The following is a 14,714-nucleotide window of genomic DNA, read 5'->3' on the forward strand; positions in this document are numbered from 1 at the left end:
ATATCAATTTAAAAAATAAAAATAAGCAAAAGAAATTGGTACACAAGAGTTCATATCAGCATTATTCACGTATCCAAAAATTGGATGCAACTAAAATCTTAATTGACACATGAATGGGTAAAAAAGAATGTGTTATATCATACAAAAGAATATTATTTAGCCATGAAAATAAATAGAGTACCGATACATGCTATAATATAGATGAACCTTGAAAATATTATGCGGAGTGAAAGGAGCCTGGTACAAAGGCAACATATTGTGTAAATCCATTTATAATAATAGTCTAGAGAGATAAATCCAGAGAGACAAGAAATAAATTAGTGCTTTCCAGGGACTGGAGTGAGGGCAGAACTGTGGAGGGGGTTTCTTTGGGGAGCGATGAAATTGTTCTGGAATTAGATCATGGTGATGGTTGCACAACTTTGTCAGTGGACTAAAAACAAGTGACTGGTACACTTTAAAAAGGTGAACCTTATGGTGTATGAATTAAATCTCAACTAAAAAGTCAGTTCCCGGTACATACACCCCTACCCATGCGGTAGGGGAGATGAGAGGCTGCATGTCCTGGAACAACAGCCCTCTCCCCAGCCACAGCCAGGCCCCTAGGGACAGTGCAATCTGAGGAAAGACACTTCCTCTGTCTGCCTCCGTTCCCTCTCAGAGTTTCTCATTTACACAACCCCAGCTTGATAGAGCTGTTTGTGGAAATGGAGGGTTGGGCATGATTTCACACTCTCTCTGAGCCCCACACTCAGAGGAAATCATCCCAGATCCACTCCCACTCACAGTTCTTGGGTGTCTCAGGATGGAGCCCTAAGACAGCGCCTGAAAGGGAGCCTTCCTTCCTGGTGACTGTGGGGCCCACAGAGGAGTGTTTGGGGCTGAGCATTTGACCCATTCCTGCCCCTTCAGATTCTGTCGAGGAATCATCTCTGCTGAGAGTGCAGAAGAAAACAGTTCTCTGAGTTTAAACATATGGAGATGTGTCTTTGTAAACCCAGAGTCTGTCGGACGCAGTTGGGGTGGTGGATCCACATTGCAGGGTCCGGAGTCAGACTGTCTGCCTGGATATCTCAGAGTGCAATTCACGATGGTAGAAACCTGGGCTTCTGTTCAACCGCTGTGTGGCTCACTTCTGTCATTTCTGTCATCTGTGAAATGGGGACAACAAAGAGACCTGCGTCAATGCGTTGTTAAAGGTGAAAATGCATGAATACATATCTCCACTCAATAAATGTCAACAGTTTTTCATATTGTTCTCTCTATTGGAACACTGTGCCCATAAAGACAATAAGACTCCTGTGATAAGAAACATAACCATATATTTATGCAAAGAACATGAAAACACGAATTCGAAAAGAAAATTCACTCCTATGTTCATTGCGGCATTATTCACAATATCCAAGACTTGGAAGCAACCTTAATGCCCATCAACAGATGAATGGATAAAGAAGATGTGGTACATATAACAATAGAATGCTACTCAGCCATAAGAAAATGACAGAATCATGCCATGCAACAACATGGATGGACCTTGAGGGTATAATGCTAAGCAAAATAAGTCAAATGGAGAAAGACAATTCCCATCTGCCTTTGCTCTTATGTGAAAGATAAACACACAAACACATAGACACGGAGAACTGATTGGTGGTTACCAGAAGGGAAGAAAGTGTGGGAAGGTGAAAGGAGAGAAGGGGCACATATGTCTGATGATGGATGACAACCAGACTTTTGGTGGTGAATACGTTGCAGTCCACACAGAAGTCTGAACATCTGATCACCTGTGCACCCGAAATTTACCAAATGTTATAAACCAATGTGACCTCAATAAAATTTAAAAATAAAGAAATTTAACCATAGCCTTCAAATAATACCTTCTTTTTTTTTTAATAGGCATTTGACCCAGACGTTCATTCGATGAATCTGGAGGTGATGTGCTAAAGGACAGGGTGACAAAGAAATGTCATGATTCCGAAGAGCAAACGATTTATTTCTTTCTCCTATTAAAACAAAATTTAGACTGCTGCCATGCAAAAAGGCCCCTGTCTGTATCAATTGTTCTTCTCATTGTGAGCATGTTAACATGGCAAGATGAATCCTTCCCATTGACCTTAAAAAAGCAGGGAACATTGGGGACTGGCTGCAAGGAGCCTGGGGAGGTAACAGGGGGACTTCTGTCTAGGTACAGCCTTTAGGGGAAGGCAATGGATTCCTGTTCTCCGTGTACTGCTGCGACACCTCAGCAGTCTCTCTCTAGACTGAGAATTTGAAGTATTTTCCTGGTTATACAGAATAATTACTAAGGAAATCAACAGGTTGGACAAACCCTTTTAGAACACTAAATAGAAAATGTAAGCTTTTTAACTATTTGGGTTTGAAGGCGGTCTTAAAGACTGTTCAACATCCAACAGAAGAAAGGGGGTTATTTTAGGGGTTATTTCTGGGTAGGTGTAGCTCATAGAACGAGAGAAAGTTTGATTTTAAATTAATTCTCGCTGATGTTAGAAAAGCACCTACATGCATTTCGTATGAGACAATGATTGCAGGCCCACAATTATTGCTGAAGGTGATAAGGAAGTATAGGAATAAAACAATAAGCATTTTTTTCTCATAAATCTCATATTCGTGAAGGTGACGTTTAGCCTGGTTAAGAAATCAAAAGTTCATTTACTGGGATACCAACAGCACTGAGCAATGGGAGGTGGCGAGAGAGAGGTATATATTCAGGATCTCACCAGTCACCACACACAGGCTTGCAGGCTCCCTGCCCACCTCTGCTTCCTCCAGGAGCACAGGTAAGTGCTTCCAGCTGCTCCAGCTTAACAACATGAATCATTTTTGAAAATAATAACAATGATGTCTTTAATATCATGTATGTATTCATTCTGTATGATTGTATTTTACTTTTTCTGCCAGGGCAAAATTGAAACACATTGTTCATGTGATTTATCCTTTAGCTAATGTACTTACTTCTGATGAAGCAAATGCTCCCTTAGGAGCATGTGTATGGAGGGGAGGGTGTCTGGCACCCATGGAGCCTCAAAGGAAAAAGGAGAGAGGTGGCTCATGGGAGCTGGTTGGATGTGATCCACATGGATCACAGTCTTGTTGTTATAAAACATTTTCTACCCACACCTAGGACAGCCAGTGATGAAGGAAAGACAACGAAGTTCCATTAATTTTCCACAAAAGTCTTTTTAAATAGTAATTTTGATAATCTTCTAATGATGAAATTTATACATGTACATTGAAAAAGGCTTGAAAAGTAAAAAACATGAAAAAGTTTAGCTGCCAGAATCCCACAACCCCAATATAAGTCATTTCTTCTAAGGAAATTTCATTACAGACTAACCTTCTCTTCAGTAAACTCATTATCCAATGAACCTGATGCTTTTGCAGGAGTTCCAGATCACACCAAGGCCGCCATGAATTCACTCAGTGAAGCAAACACCCACTTTGCACTTGATCTGTTCCAACAGTTCAAAAAATCAAAGAAGGACAACATCTTCTATTCCCCTCTCAGCATCACATCAGCATTAGCCATGACGTACTTAGGGGCCCAGGGAAACACTGCGCTCCAAATGGGAAAGGTAGGTGTCAGCTCCCTTTATGTTCACCTATTTAGACTGATTGTTGGCTTGGGTGCCGATGCTCACAGATCTGGATGTCCCCAGGGGTAGCACAGGAGGCTGGGCAAGCATTCCCATGACCCGGTGAGCACTTGGCTGTGGGGGGCATGTGCCCTCTCCCAGTGCTCTGCCCTCTCTGCTTCCCTGTGCCTAGATTTCCTTTGGGAGCTGGGATCAGCTCCTACAATTGCCCAGCAAGCAGAGGCTTGAATGCCACAGCACCTGCAAAAATGATGCACTGACTTAAATCCATGGGAAACATCTTCACATGATTCCTCAGCCCTGAATGAATGATGAATCAGGATTCTTTGAAGTGGCTGGTGATCAACCAACTCAGCTGTAGCTTTTCGAGGAGAAAATGCTTACACTGAAGTTTCCTTTCTTCTTTTTACTTTGCTTCTTTATTGTTCTTTTTATTTTGGATCGGTTTGGAAGTTTCTTCTGTTTCTTAATTTGGGTCTATTTCTGGTTTTTTTCTTCCTTCCTTCCTTCCCTTCTTTCTTTTTTTCCTTCTTTCTTTAAAATTTCCTAAGTTGGACAGATCTTTTCAGTAAAATTTTCTTGTCCCACTTCCTTTCTCTTCCAGGTCCTTCACTTTAATGAAGTCACAGACAACGCAAGAGAAAGACCTACAACAGCTCAGGTGAGTCACAGAGCACTTGGATCTAGAAGGAGAAACATATCCAAGAGGGTCAGAGTTTAAACTGGGGATCTCAGGGAAAAGTCTATTTTTAGCGGAAATTTTGGGCTAAATACACAGGACAAGCAGAGTCGTTTCTCATCTCATATTACATGCTTATTTATTTCCTATTTTTCTTTCTTGAGAGGAGATCAGCATTTGCTTAAGAGCATGGGGTCTGGAACTGAAAGACTAGCTTCAAATTCCTGCCCTGCTGTTCACAAACAGGAAAGGCGAGCAGGCACAACCACTCTGAGACACACGGACCTCATGCCAGTAACCTGGCAGTGATAAAAATATCTGCCTCAATTCATGCAAATACATGCAAACATTATGACTGTGTCTGGATTACAGGAAGCCCTGATAAATGTTATGTGTCATTATTATAAAATACAATAATTATAGTAATCCAAATAATGATAAATTAATATAACTTCAAATAACTCATAGATGAGATTAATAGCAATAAGCATACATCCAAGGATATTTTGGAAAATAATTGTATGAACTATATAGGTTATAGACTTAATAGTCCAAAAGTGTTAGCTAGCAAGTAGAAGGTTCTGGATTCAGACAGCCTAGGTTCAAATATTATTTCTACTACCTTGTGTCTCTTTGGAGAGATTATTTAATTCTCTGAGCTTTCTTGTTTTCATCTGAATTGGACTAAAGACATGGAGATATTGATGTAAAGCCTTAGCAGGCACATGCTTTTTCTATACTTGGAGTATAACCATCATGAGGAGCAGACATACATAACAGTCAACAGGTCTCACCTGAGAATACCACCTAGGAGTATACAAGGCTTCATGCCATAAGATCATTGAAACACACGAATTCAATATTCTCATACCATTGATTGCAGTCAAAATGAAAATGGCTCTAGCCCTTAACACACTTAAGTTTAGCTGGCAAGCTTGACCTAACCATTTGTACCAATTGGAAGACAACCCAATGGTGAGATGGTGTTGCATCTGTAGTTCAAAAGAGAAAAGACCAGAATATTTAGAGAAGAAACAATGAATTTTCTGGAAGAGATTGAATGTAAAACTTTTAAAGAATATTTGAGAGAAAGTACACCAATATCAGGGAATAATGACAAATGTCATCTGTGGGGTTACCAAATTTAGGTATGGATCTAACAGAGTTACGTGGAGTTAATATTTACATTGACAGAGAATGCAATGAGCTCACTTTTTCCTGTTGATGTTTGAAGGTTGAAAAGTTGGGAAATGTGCATCACCAATTTCAACAGCTTCTAACTGAATTAAAGAAACCCACTGATGCCTATGAGCTGAGTATTGCCAACAGGCTCTATGGAGAAAAGAAGTTTCAGTTTCATCAGGTAAAAGTTTCACTGGCCTGCCACACCTTTAATCTGCATCCTAGGTCCTCTGTCTCCAGTGACCAAAGGGAGGAGAGTGAGCAGATGAGCCTGGCTGACCCCCATGGGGAGCATTTACCCAGGTTGCAAGACTCCCTTGCCATAACTACACCCCATGGAGTGTCCTGGAGCCTGGAAATCCTCCAAGAATGTGTGGGTTTAGGGATTAATTTGTGACGATAGAGCAGGGACAGTAGCAGGGTAAACTGTGAAATATCCCTAACGATCTCACTCTATTCAGTCACACAGTGTGAATCATGGTAGGCAATGACCAAGGAAACGTATGGTTGATGGGATGTTGATGGAATGGGCCGACTTGATGCATCTCTGGGGAAGTACTAGAGGATATTGATTGCTCATAATGGAAGATATAAGCAAAGGCGAGAACCTTAAGAGTTCATATTAATGGAGAGGAGTCCCAGGAGCACACCATCTCCTTTGGAGTAACAAGCTTTGCCGTTTGCAACCCACAAGCTCTTCTGCTCCTGCCTTTGTCAGATGGTATTGCCCTTAAGAGATGTCATTCTTATGCCAGCCTTTGCATCCTTTTCACATTACCCACAAGAGAGCTGTATAAAAACAGGCATCATCAAGAAAATGTAGATTTCTTCAGAGTCTGGATTCCTATGCTATACTTTGTTAAGATTGAAAATAACCGACTCGGGAATACACAGTTATAATAAATAACTCTTAATTCCTCCTTTCTTCCTTCCCATGTCAAAGGAATACATGGATAATGTTAAGAAATTTTACCTCGCCAGTGTGGAATCTGCTGATTTTATAACTGCTGCAGAAGAAAGTCGCAAGAAGATTAATTCCTGGGTGGAAAGCCAAACAAATGGTAGAGTATGAGTGATCACCCATAAAGGAACACAGAGAGTCCCCGCTCTGCTTGAACCCTGTGCTGGACACTGCATAGGGTGTCAGGAGAGAGCTGAGATGAGGTTGCAGAGAGGGTGGAATGTTCCAGGTCAATGCGGAGAGAAGCAAGAAGAACTCAGGATCAGCTTTGTGAAAACACAGCTGGGAATCTGTGTTTGCTCATGGCCGTGGATGACAGGATCTTTGTGGACCCCAAGTCTCTGTTCAGACCCCGTCTTGAGTTCACATCCTTTACTTTAAATCAGAGCCTAAACTTCTATATATGGTTCCATAAGGGAAATGTCAGAAATGATTCCAATGTCCTTTGTTAATTGGCAAACAAACAGTGCTCCTGTAAACTCCCCTCCTTGCCACCTGCAGCTGGAGCTGCCTGCCCACTTCTCCATCCCACCCATCCTGCAGGGACTTTCCCAGCTGTCTTCCCCATCCAGGGGAGAGAGCTTAACACACTCTCCATTCTATGAACCCCTATCATACCTCCCACTCGCATTATAGGCCAAACTTAACAGCTATTCAAAGTGGAGAATGAAAAGGAAGACACCCCAGGGAGTGGGGTCTGATGGCACAGGGCGTGTGTTTCAGATAATAGAGTTCATGCCATTTGTCCCAAAGAAAAACCAAGGGCTTCTTCCTCTGAGTAGTGAGCCTAAATTTAAAAAAAGATAAAAGGACAAAGGGAGTACAGAGTGATGACTGTAGGTTTGGAAGAACTGACAGAGGGAGGGAGCGAGGGAACGGATTTGTTCACACAGTAGCTGAAATCCGTTTATCAATATTCAGTGTGAGAGGACTGAAGTCGCCCACAGACAGAGACTTGAACACATGTCTAGTGAAAAGAATGGCCATCCCTCATCAGGGGTAAGTCCATCAGGCTGGTGCCAAGAGGAAAGCTGCAGCTCGTGAACTATTAGTGACAGTCTGTAGAGTGGTAACTCTTGTGAATAGTGAATGATCAGTAGTAGCTTTCAAAGCATCTTTCAGACAAACCACTTGTACTTTTATGATGGAATTTTGTTTTCCTTTTTGTTTCAGGAAAAATCAAGGATCTGCTTCCCCGTGACTCTCTTGATTTTGCCATTCTGGTTTTGGTGAATGCAGTCTATTTCAAAGGGCAGTGGGATAAGAAATTTGATAAAGAATCTACTGTGGAGGAAAAATTTTGGCTGAACAAGGTATCGTGTATAATTTTTTATGATAATAATATAGTTAGTTACCTATGGAATGTTCACTTTAAACTCATATCTGATAGAATGTACAACTGCAGGTTGCAATGAAATTTACATGGCTGTATTTTCCTGTTTCATTTTTTTGACTTTATTTAGTCAGGAATACTTGAAGAAACTCTTCCTATAATTCAAAGATTTCCCAGATCATCTCTTAGAAAGAGGATGTGTTTGGCATCTCAACAGTATTATGTTTGTTTGACTTACACCTCACTTGGCATTTCTTTCCCACATTAATTACTGCAGGATACCAGCAAATCTGTGCAGATGATGAAACAAATTGGTTCCTTTAATTTCACTGAACTGGAGGACATGCAAGCCAAGATCCTGGAAATACCATACAAAGGCAAAGATCTAAGCATGATGTTGATGCTGCCAAATGAAGTGGATGGTCTGCAGAAGGTAACAGCTTCTACCTCCAATTCTTCATACTATTGCCCAATTTCCTAGTAGCACTCTGCTTGTATGGGCTGTTCATTGAAGCGGTGCTCACAGATTGTTGGTGATGTCTAACAGAGCTCAGGAATAGACTACTCTTCTTCTCTGCATGCAGTCTAAAGGAGAATTGTTAAGGAGAACCTGGCATCATACTGCATCCCATAGAACAAATATCTTAAGTATCACAGTGTGATATGGAAGAATATATAGAAAATCTTAATATCAGAGGTCTCATTAATATTCTGATGAAAATATGAAATGTCAGTTCAGAATATACCTAGTCACACACCTATAATATTTTGCAACCAGAAGAACCTCTGATATAGTCCAGTGTATTCACTTGAAGACAAGGAAACTAAGACTCAGATGAATGTCACACATGGAAAATATATACAAGTTCACTCATAAACAAAACCAAGCAAATTAAAACAACACTGGGCACCATTTTGCATATTAAATCACATTGGTTTGGGGACAGTGGACAAATAGATTGACCTTGATGCCTACTTTTCAGTTTAGAAGTACTCTGTCCCTAGGAGCTCAAAAGTCATTCAGCGCCTCATTTCTGCAAGTAAAAAAAAAAGAAATTTTCCTCTTAGCACTGTTATAATGGTTGAAGTTAACATGAAAAACAACAATAACAATATCTGGAATATTAAGAACATCCCAAAAATAGCCATTTGCAATTACTATAATAGTTTATGATGATGCTGAAGTTGCAGTGAACTTTGAGTGCACTCAAAATATATGTTGTGGTAAGCCTAGAAATTGGAGATCCTCAGGGAAAGTAACATGGCAATGTATGTGAAGGACCATTACAGTATTCATCCTGTAGCTCAGCCATCGTTGTCAATGACATCCCAGTCCTGGGATTTGATCCTAAACTAACTAATGTAAACAAGGCAACAGCCTTTGGACAGAAATGGCTCAAAATAATGAAAAATTCTAAACAAAGAACAATGCTGCATCTTTGTGTTGCCAATAGTTTAGCTTAGTGACTGACACACCATACATGTTTAAAAAATATCAAGGAAAGACATATACACGAACGTCACTTTAATGGTAGCGTTATGCAATAATTTAAACTTGATTAGAGAAATATATATCTGTATGGTGAAAGTTTACAAATAGGCCAAGCAAGAAAAATGAATAAAAATAGGTGGTATGGTATAATTGCAGTATGTAAAAAACTGTGTACAGAAGGACATTAACAAGAATAGACTATTAAAAAATGAAACATGAAGTGGGCTGGCAGCTTAAGAAATGGGGACATATCGTTCATCTTTTACAAAATATTTTTATTTAAAGTTTCTTTTTTGTTTTATATATATGTTTCATATATATTATATGTGTATATTGCAGAAGCTACCATTTATTTTACAGGTATAATATAGAAGATTCACTTTATTATTATTATATATCTATGTAACTTCTGTACTTACATTTACTGTTAAAATAAAGGTTTCCACATGATTCAGTCCAATGTTAAGGTATGTTCAGTGTCCACTGAGAATCACTTCATTGTTCCTTTTGTCCATTGTTACAGCTTGAAGATAAACTCACCACTGAGAAACTAATAGAGTGGACAAGCTCACAGAATATGAGGGAGAGGCTCGTGGATTTATATTTACCTCGGTTCAAAGTGGAAGACAGCTATGACCTCAAGGACACGCTGATGTCCATGGGGATAGTGGACGCCTTCAGTGAATGGGATGCCAACTTCTTGGGCATGGCAAAGAGCCGGGATCTCCTGGTGACAAAAGTTGCACACAAGTCCTTCTTGGAGGTGAATGAGGAGGGCACAGAGGCCACAGCTGCTACAGGCGTCGTAGTTAGTGGTAGAACATCAGCACTAATTTATGGAAGTTTCCACTGTGATCACCCTTTCCTGTTCTTCATCAAGCACAATAACACCAACAGCATCCTCTTCATGGGCAGAGTCTCTTCTCCTTAGATGCAATTAGGCTGCTACTACTTTAAGGGGAAGTTCACATTTATTCTAATATGTTGATAGCTAGAAATAACAGGTTCTCTTTAATTCTTTGTCCTTTCCAATCTCATAGTCATCACTAAGAGCATAATGGTTGAAATAGCATGACTGACTATCTCTCTCTTTCTACAAACACCTGTAAACCTACTTTATTTCCTCATGATGATTCCCTTTGGACAAAATGTTCAAGATAAGATGATGGGATATTTCAATACTATATCTTCTCCTAATTTGGAAATAGCATATCTCCAATTTCAAAATCATTTCTACTAATAAAACTTATTATGCTAGCACCCACATTTATTAAAGTATAGGTGTTATTTGTGAACTTAAATATCTAAATTTTTTGGTTTTATGAAACACATGATCATAAAACAGTGACTTAATCATATTATTTGTTGCTCTTCCCTTTTCTTTTTCTTTTTAACAAAGTGCAAGTAGCCCACCCCAAATAGGAAAGATAATTCATGAATATATTATCACATACAAAAAGAAAACTCAGCAGCTGGCTCAGTGGCATAGCAGTTAAGTTCGTACACTTCACTTCAGTGGCCCAGGGTTCGCTGGTTGAGATCCTGGGTACGGACGTTCACACCATTTATCAAGCCATGCTGTGGCAGGCGTCTCATGTATAAAATAGAAGAAGATTGGAACAGATATTAACTCAGGGCCAATCTTCCTCAGCCAAAAGAGGAGGACTGGTGGCAGATGTTAGCTCAGGGCTAATCTTCCTCAACAAAAAGAAAAGCAAAGAAAAGAAAATTCCAAATACGAAAAGGAATGATTAGGCTGAAGTGTAGGCTGCTACCAGAACATGAAAGGCTTTGTAGCACACGTTAAGAACATTCAATTTTATCCTAAAATAAAGGGAAAGCCATTACAGCTTTTGTTCATTTCTTGTCCAAAGAAGAGAGTGAGATCATCATACCTGCATCTTTAAAATGTATCTCTGGTTATTAATATGTAAATGGATGAGAAGGAGCAAGATTGTGGATACTGTGAAATTAATTAGCAAACCATTAGAGTGTCAGGAGTGGAGACTGAGAGAAACAGATTCCTGTGAGAATTGTTTAGGAAGGAAAAATCCACAGAATTCTGGCAGCACATTATATATGACAGAAATGAGAGACAGAAGCCAAGAATGATGCCTATATTTTCAAGCATGCCTAACCAACCAGTTGGTTGGGAGAAGATTTTGTTTTGGAGAGATGATCAGATCCCAGGTTTAGGTTTGCGTTTGTTGAATTTTAATCTCTTTTGAGACATCCAAATGGAGTTGTCTAGTAATCACATGAATATATGAATCTAGCGCAAACGCAGGATATGATCTGAAGCTCTAAACTTGTGATGCTCAACACAAAAGTTTCAGAGTTAATGAGTAAATAACTTTTTAAAAGGTGACTAAAGGCAAAAATGAGATCCTAGGGAGAGAGTATAAGGTGATAAGAAAGGAGGGCCTAAAACTGACCTTGAAGTCCTGGGTACGGACGTTCACACCATTTATCAAGCCATGCTGTGGCAGGCGTCTCATTTATAAAATAGAAGAAGATTGGAACAGATATTAGCTCAGGGCCAATTTTCCTCAGCCAAAGTATTGATTGAAGCACATCAATATATAAAGGCTGGGAATTGACAATTTTTATTTTCTGGAACACAGATTTTTTTAGGGGACTGTATTCATTCCAAATCCTTCCCAGTCAATACGGAATCCCAGCTGATTACACAAACCAAGGATTTTGGAGGACTTGAGATAGCTCTAAATTTTCTTCAGCAGAATCCAGCTGCCCGAGAACAGAGCAGAGGAAGATGTTTCACCGCTAAGAGTGAGACTTGGTCAAGGGAACTGACAGACTGGCAAGAGAGTGGGTAACATGAGTAAACCATGCAGTGAACAGGCTACGAAGGGAAGGCAAGGCAGGAGGCGGGTACCTTGATAAACTGAGAGGCAGTGGAGTAGTTAACAAGGCTGAAGAACAGAAATGATGGGAATGAGTTTGTGAGAACGATCAGAGGTTCAGAAGTTTGATCCAGGACCTGGGATTTTGAAGTGTATCTTAAAATAGAAAATTGTAGGTAATAAATAAGCTCAGAGTGTGGCTATGAGTGTGAATTAATTTCCAATGATTCAGTGAAGTTGACACTGGTATAGAGATTTGGGGGTTTGAAGAACTGATTGTTAGAATGCCTTTAGACCATAATTTTCAACTACTAGTTATTTTAGTTGGGTTTTCAAAAGGAACTTTATAAAAGCAAACTAGTTAAGACAAAGACTCACAGGAATTTGAGTCATATCAGGTAGAGGAGATGGTTGACATCCCGCTCTGACACCTGAAAACTTCCCATATATTCCAGGCAAGTCAGAGAACCAACTACCCCTGCACTGTGGCCACATGTAAGTGAAATTGAAGAGAAATTCAAATCTAGGATCTTGTTTTTTGAAACAATAGATTATAATTCATTGAATAAAACAGAACACGAGTCCATACTGATGTAAAATAACTAAATGACTGAATGAAAAGTTTTAAAAGGAATGGATATTTATGTACTTTCAAAGTCCCTCCCCACAAAATATTTCAGACCTATTAGAGTGGCCAAAATTAAAATTGATAAACTGGCCATATTAACTGCTGAAGAGATTGTGGAGCAAGGAGAAATCTGATACACTACCGGTGGGACTATGAAGGATGCAACCACTAGGGAAATCACTTTGGTAATTTCTTATAAAATTAAACCTTTGCTTACCATATTATTCAGCAATGCCTGTCCTTCATATTTACTCAAGAGAATTGAAAATACGTGTGTCCAGAAGGACTTGTATACAAAAATTCGTAGTAGGTTTATTCACAATGGCCAACATTGGAAATAACTCATATTTGCATCAGCAGGTGAATGGATAGAGAAACAGTGGAATAGGACTGAGTGATAAAAAGGAAGAAACTACTGAATCCTGCAGCAACATGGAGAAACCTCTCAAACACTTCTCTGTGCAAAAGAAGCTGGACAGAAAGAGCACGGATTATATAGTTCCACATACAGGAGGTTCAACCTGTGGTGACAGCAAGCTGATTAGTGCTCTCCTGGGTCTGGAGTTTGGGAAGACATGGATTATAACAGAGTCCAAGGGAAATTTCTGGTTGAGACGAATGCTCTACAACTTGATTGAGTGGTAGTTACACAGCTGCTTACATTTTTCAAAAATCATTGACATGTACACTTAAAATGTGTGAATTTTGTTCTATATAAATTATACCTCAATAAAGAGGGTGGGGATGGAGGAAGGGGAGGAAGAGGAAGCCAACTGGACAAATCACACATAGTTACTTTGCCTCTGGAAATATTTGAGCAAACATGTTTCTTAATTAAATACGTTTGTAAGAACAACTTCGTTTTGGTCAACTTCTAGCCAATCTTCAATTTATTCACATACGTTTAAATACATTGAATAATACACCAAAATCCTTGTAATATGGAGCAAGAAGCATCACGAAGCCGCACGTTAAAAAATAAAGTTTTGTGAGTTGTGATCTACCAAGTTGTCTTTACTGATCAAGGGTTTGAAAATGACTATATTTAAAATTTAGTTTGAGATTTGAAAGAGTTTAACAAGAAATTCATGTCCAGATATTCTTCCGTTAATTGTCATTGGATAAAATATGGTATTTAAACCTATCTTTATATCAGTTTTTTGATACAATTCTCAATAGTCAAAGATGAAAGCCAAACCACTTATGTCATATAAGTGGAAGGATAGATGCCTTCTTTCCTTAGGAAACAATATCATCCTCTTCTGGGGAAAGCTCTCAGTGGATACTCTCTTGGCTCCATCTGGCTCTGTCAGAATCATTTGCATTGTATACCTACATCACACACAGGTGGCCAGCAACTATATGACGAGTGAATGATTGAGTCATTCTCTGTAAGTGACACAGGGGCTATCATTTGTTTTATAAGAATTCATTTGCATTTGTATTACACAAGACATCAAAAACATGCATAAAATACATAATTGGCTTCACTGTATGTGGTTTAATTTAGGTCATTCAAAGAACATTTATTCTGCATCTTCTATGTGCAATGCTGGATTAGGCAGTGGGTTCTCAGAAACAGGGTGACGAAAAAGGATAAATAAACCAAGCATCCTGAAGACCAGAAGAGGGGAACTGAATTCAGAACACAAGCAGGCCAGAACTTGGAAAAATGTGCTAATGTTCATGGTCAAGGCAGACTTCAACATCTGGAACAAGAGTAGCAGTATGGATGCAATATATACAAGGAAGTGCCTGAGATCAGTCAGAAAACAGCTGAGCTGGTAGGCAATCAGAAAAGTAGAAATCCACAAAACTTGAGGATGCCATAAAAGAGGCCAACTCAGAAATCTTGCTAGACATTTGAAACAGACCAGAACTCACTGAGGGTCCTGCCCAACTAGGAGGCTGTGTGTATGTGTGTGTGTGTGTGTGTGTGTGTGTGTGTGTGTGTGTGTGTGTGT

At 39.5% G+C, this 14,714-nt stretch overlaps 1 protein-coding gene across 1 annotated transcript; it reads left to right on the forward strand.

Moving 5' to 3' along the window:
- Window positions 1-2,748: 2,748 nt before the first annotated feature.
- LOC124244881 (serpin B3-like) lies at window positions 2,749-10,524 on the forward strand. Its single transcript, XM_046671882.1, has 8 exons — window positions 2,749-2,795; window positions 3,400-3,590; window positions 4,216-4,272; window positions 5,525-5,653; window positions 6,416-6,533; window positions 7,607-7,746; window positions 8,044-8,199; window positions 9,782-10,524. Exons 2-8 carry the CDS (start codon window positions 3,426-3,428, stop codon window positions 10,187-10,189), a joined length of 1,173 nt encoding a protein of 390 aa, XP_046527838.1. The 5' UTR covers window positions 2,749-2,795; window positions 3,400-3,425; the 3' UTR covers window positions 10,190-10,524.
- Window positions 10,525-14,714: the final 4,190 nt, after the last annotated feature.

The sequence above is a fragment of the Equus quagga genome, chromosome 9 (assembly GCF_021613505.1).
Source record: "Equus quagga isolate Etosha38 chromosome 9, UCLA_HA_Equagga_1.0, whole genome shotgun sequence".
Lineage (NCBI taxonomy): Eukaryota > Metazoa > Chordata > Mammalia > Perissodactyla > Equidae > Equus > Equus quagga.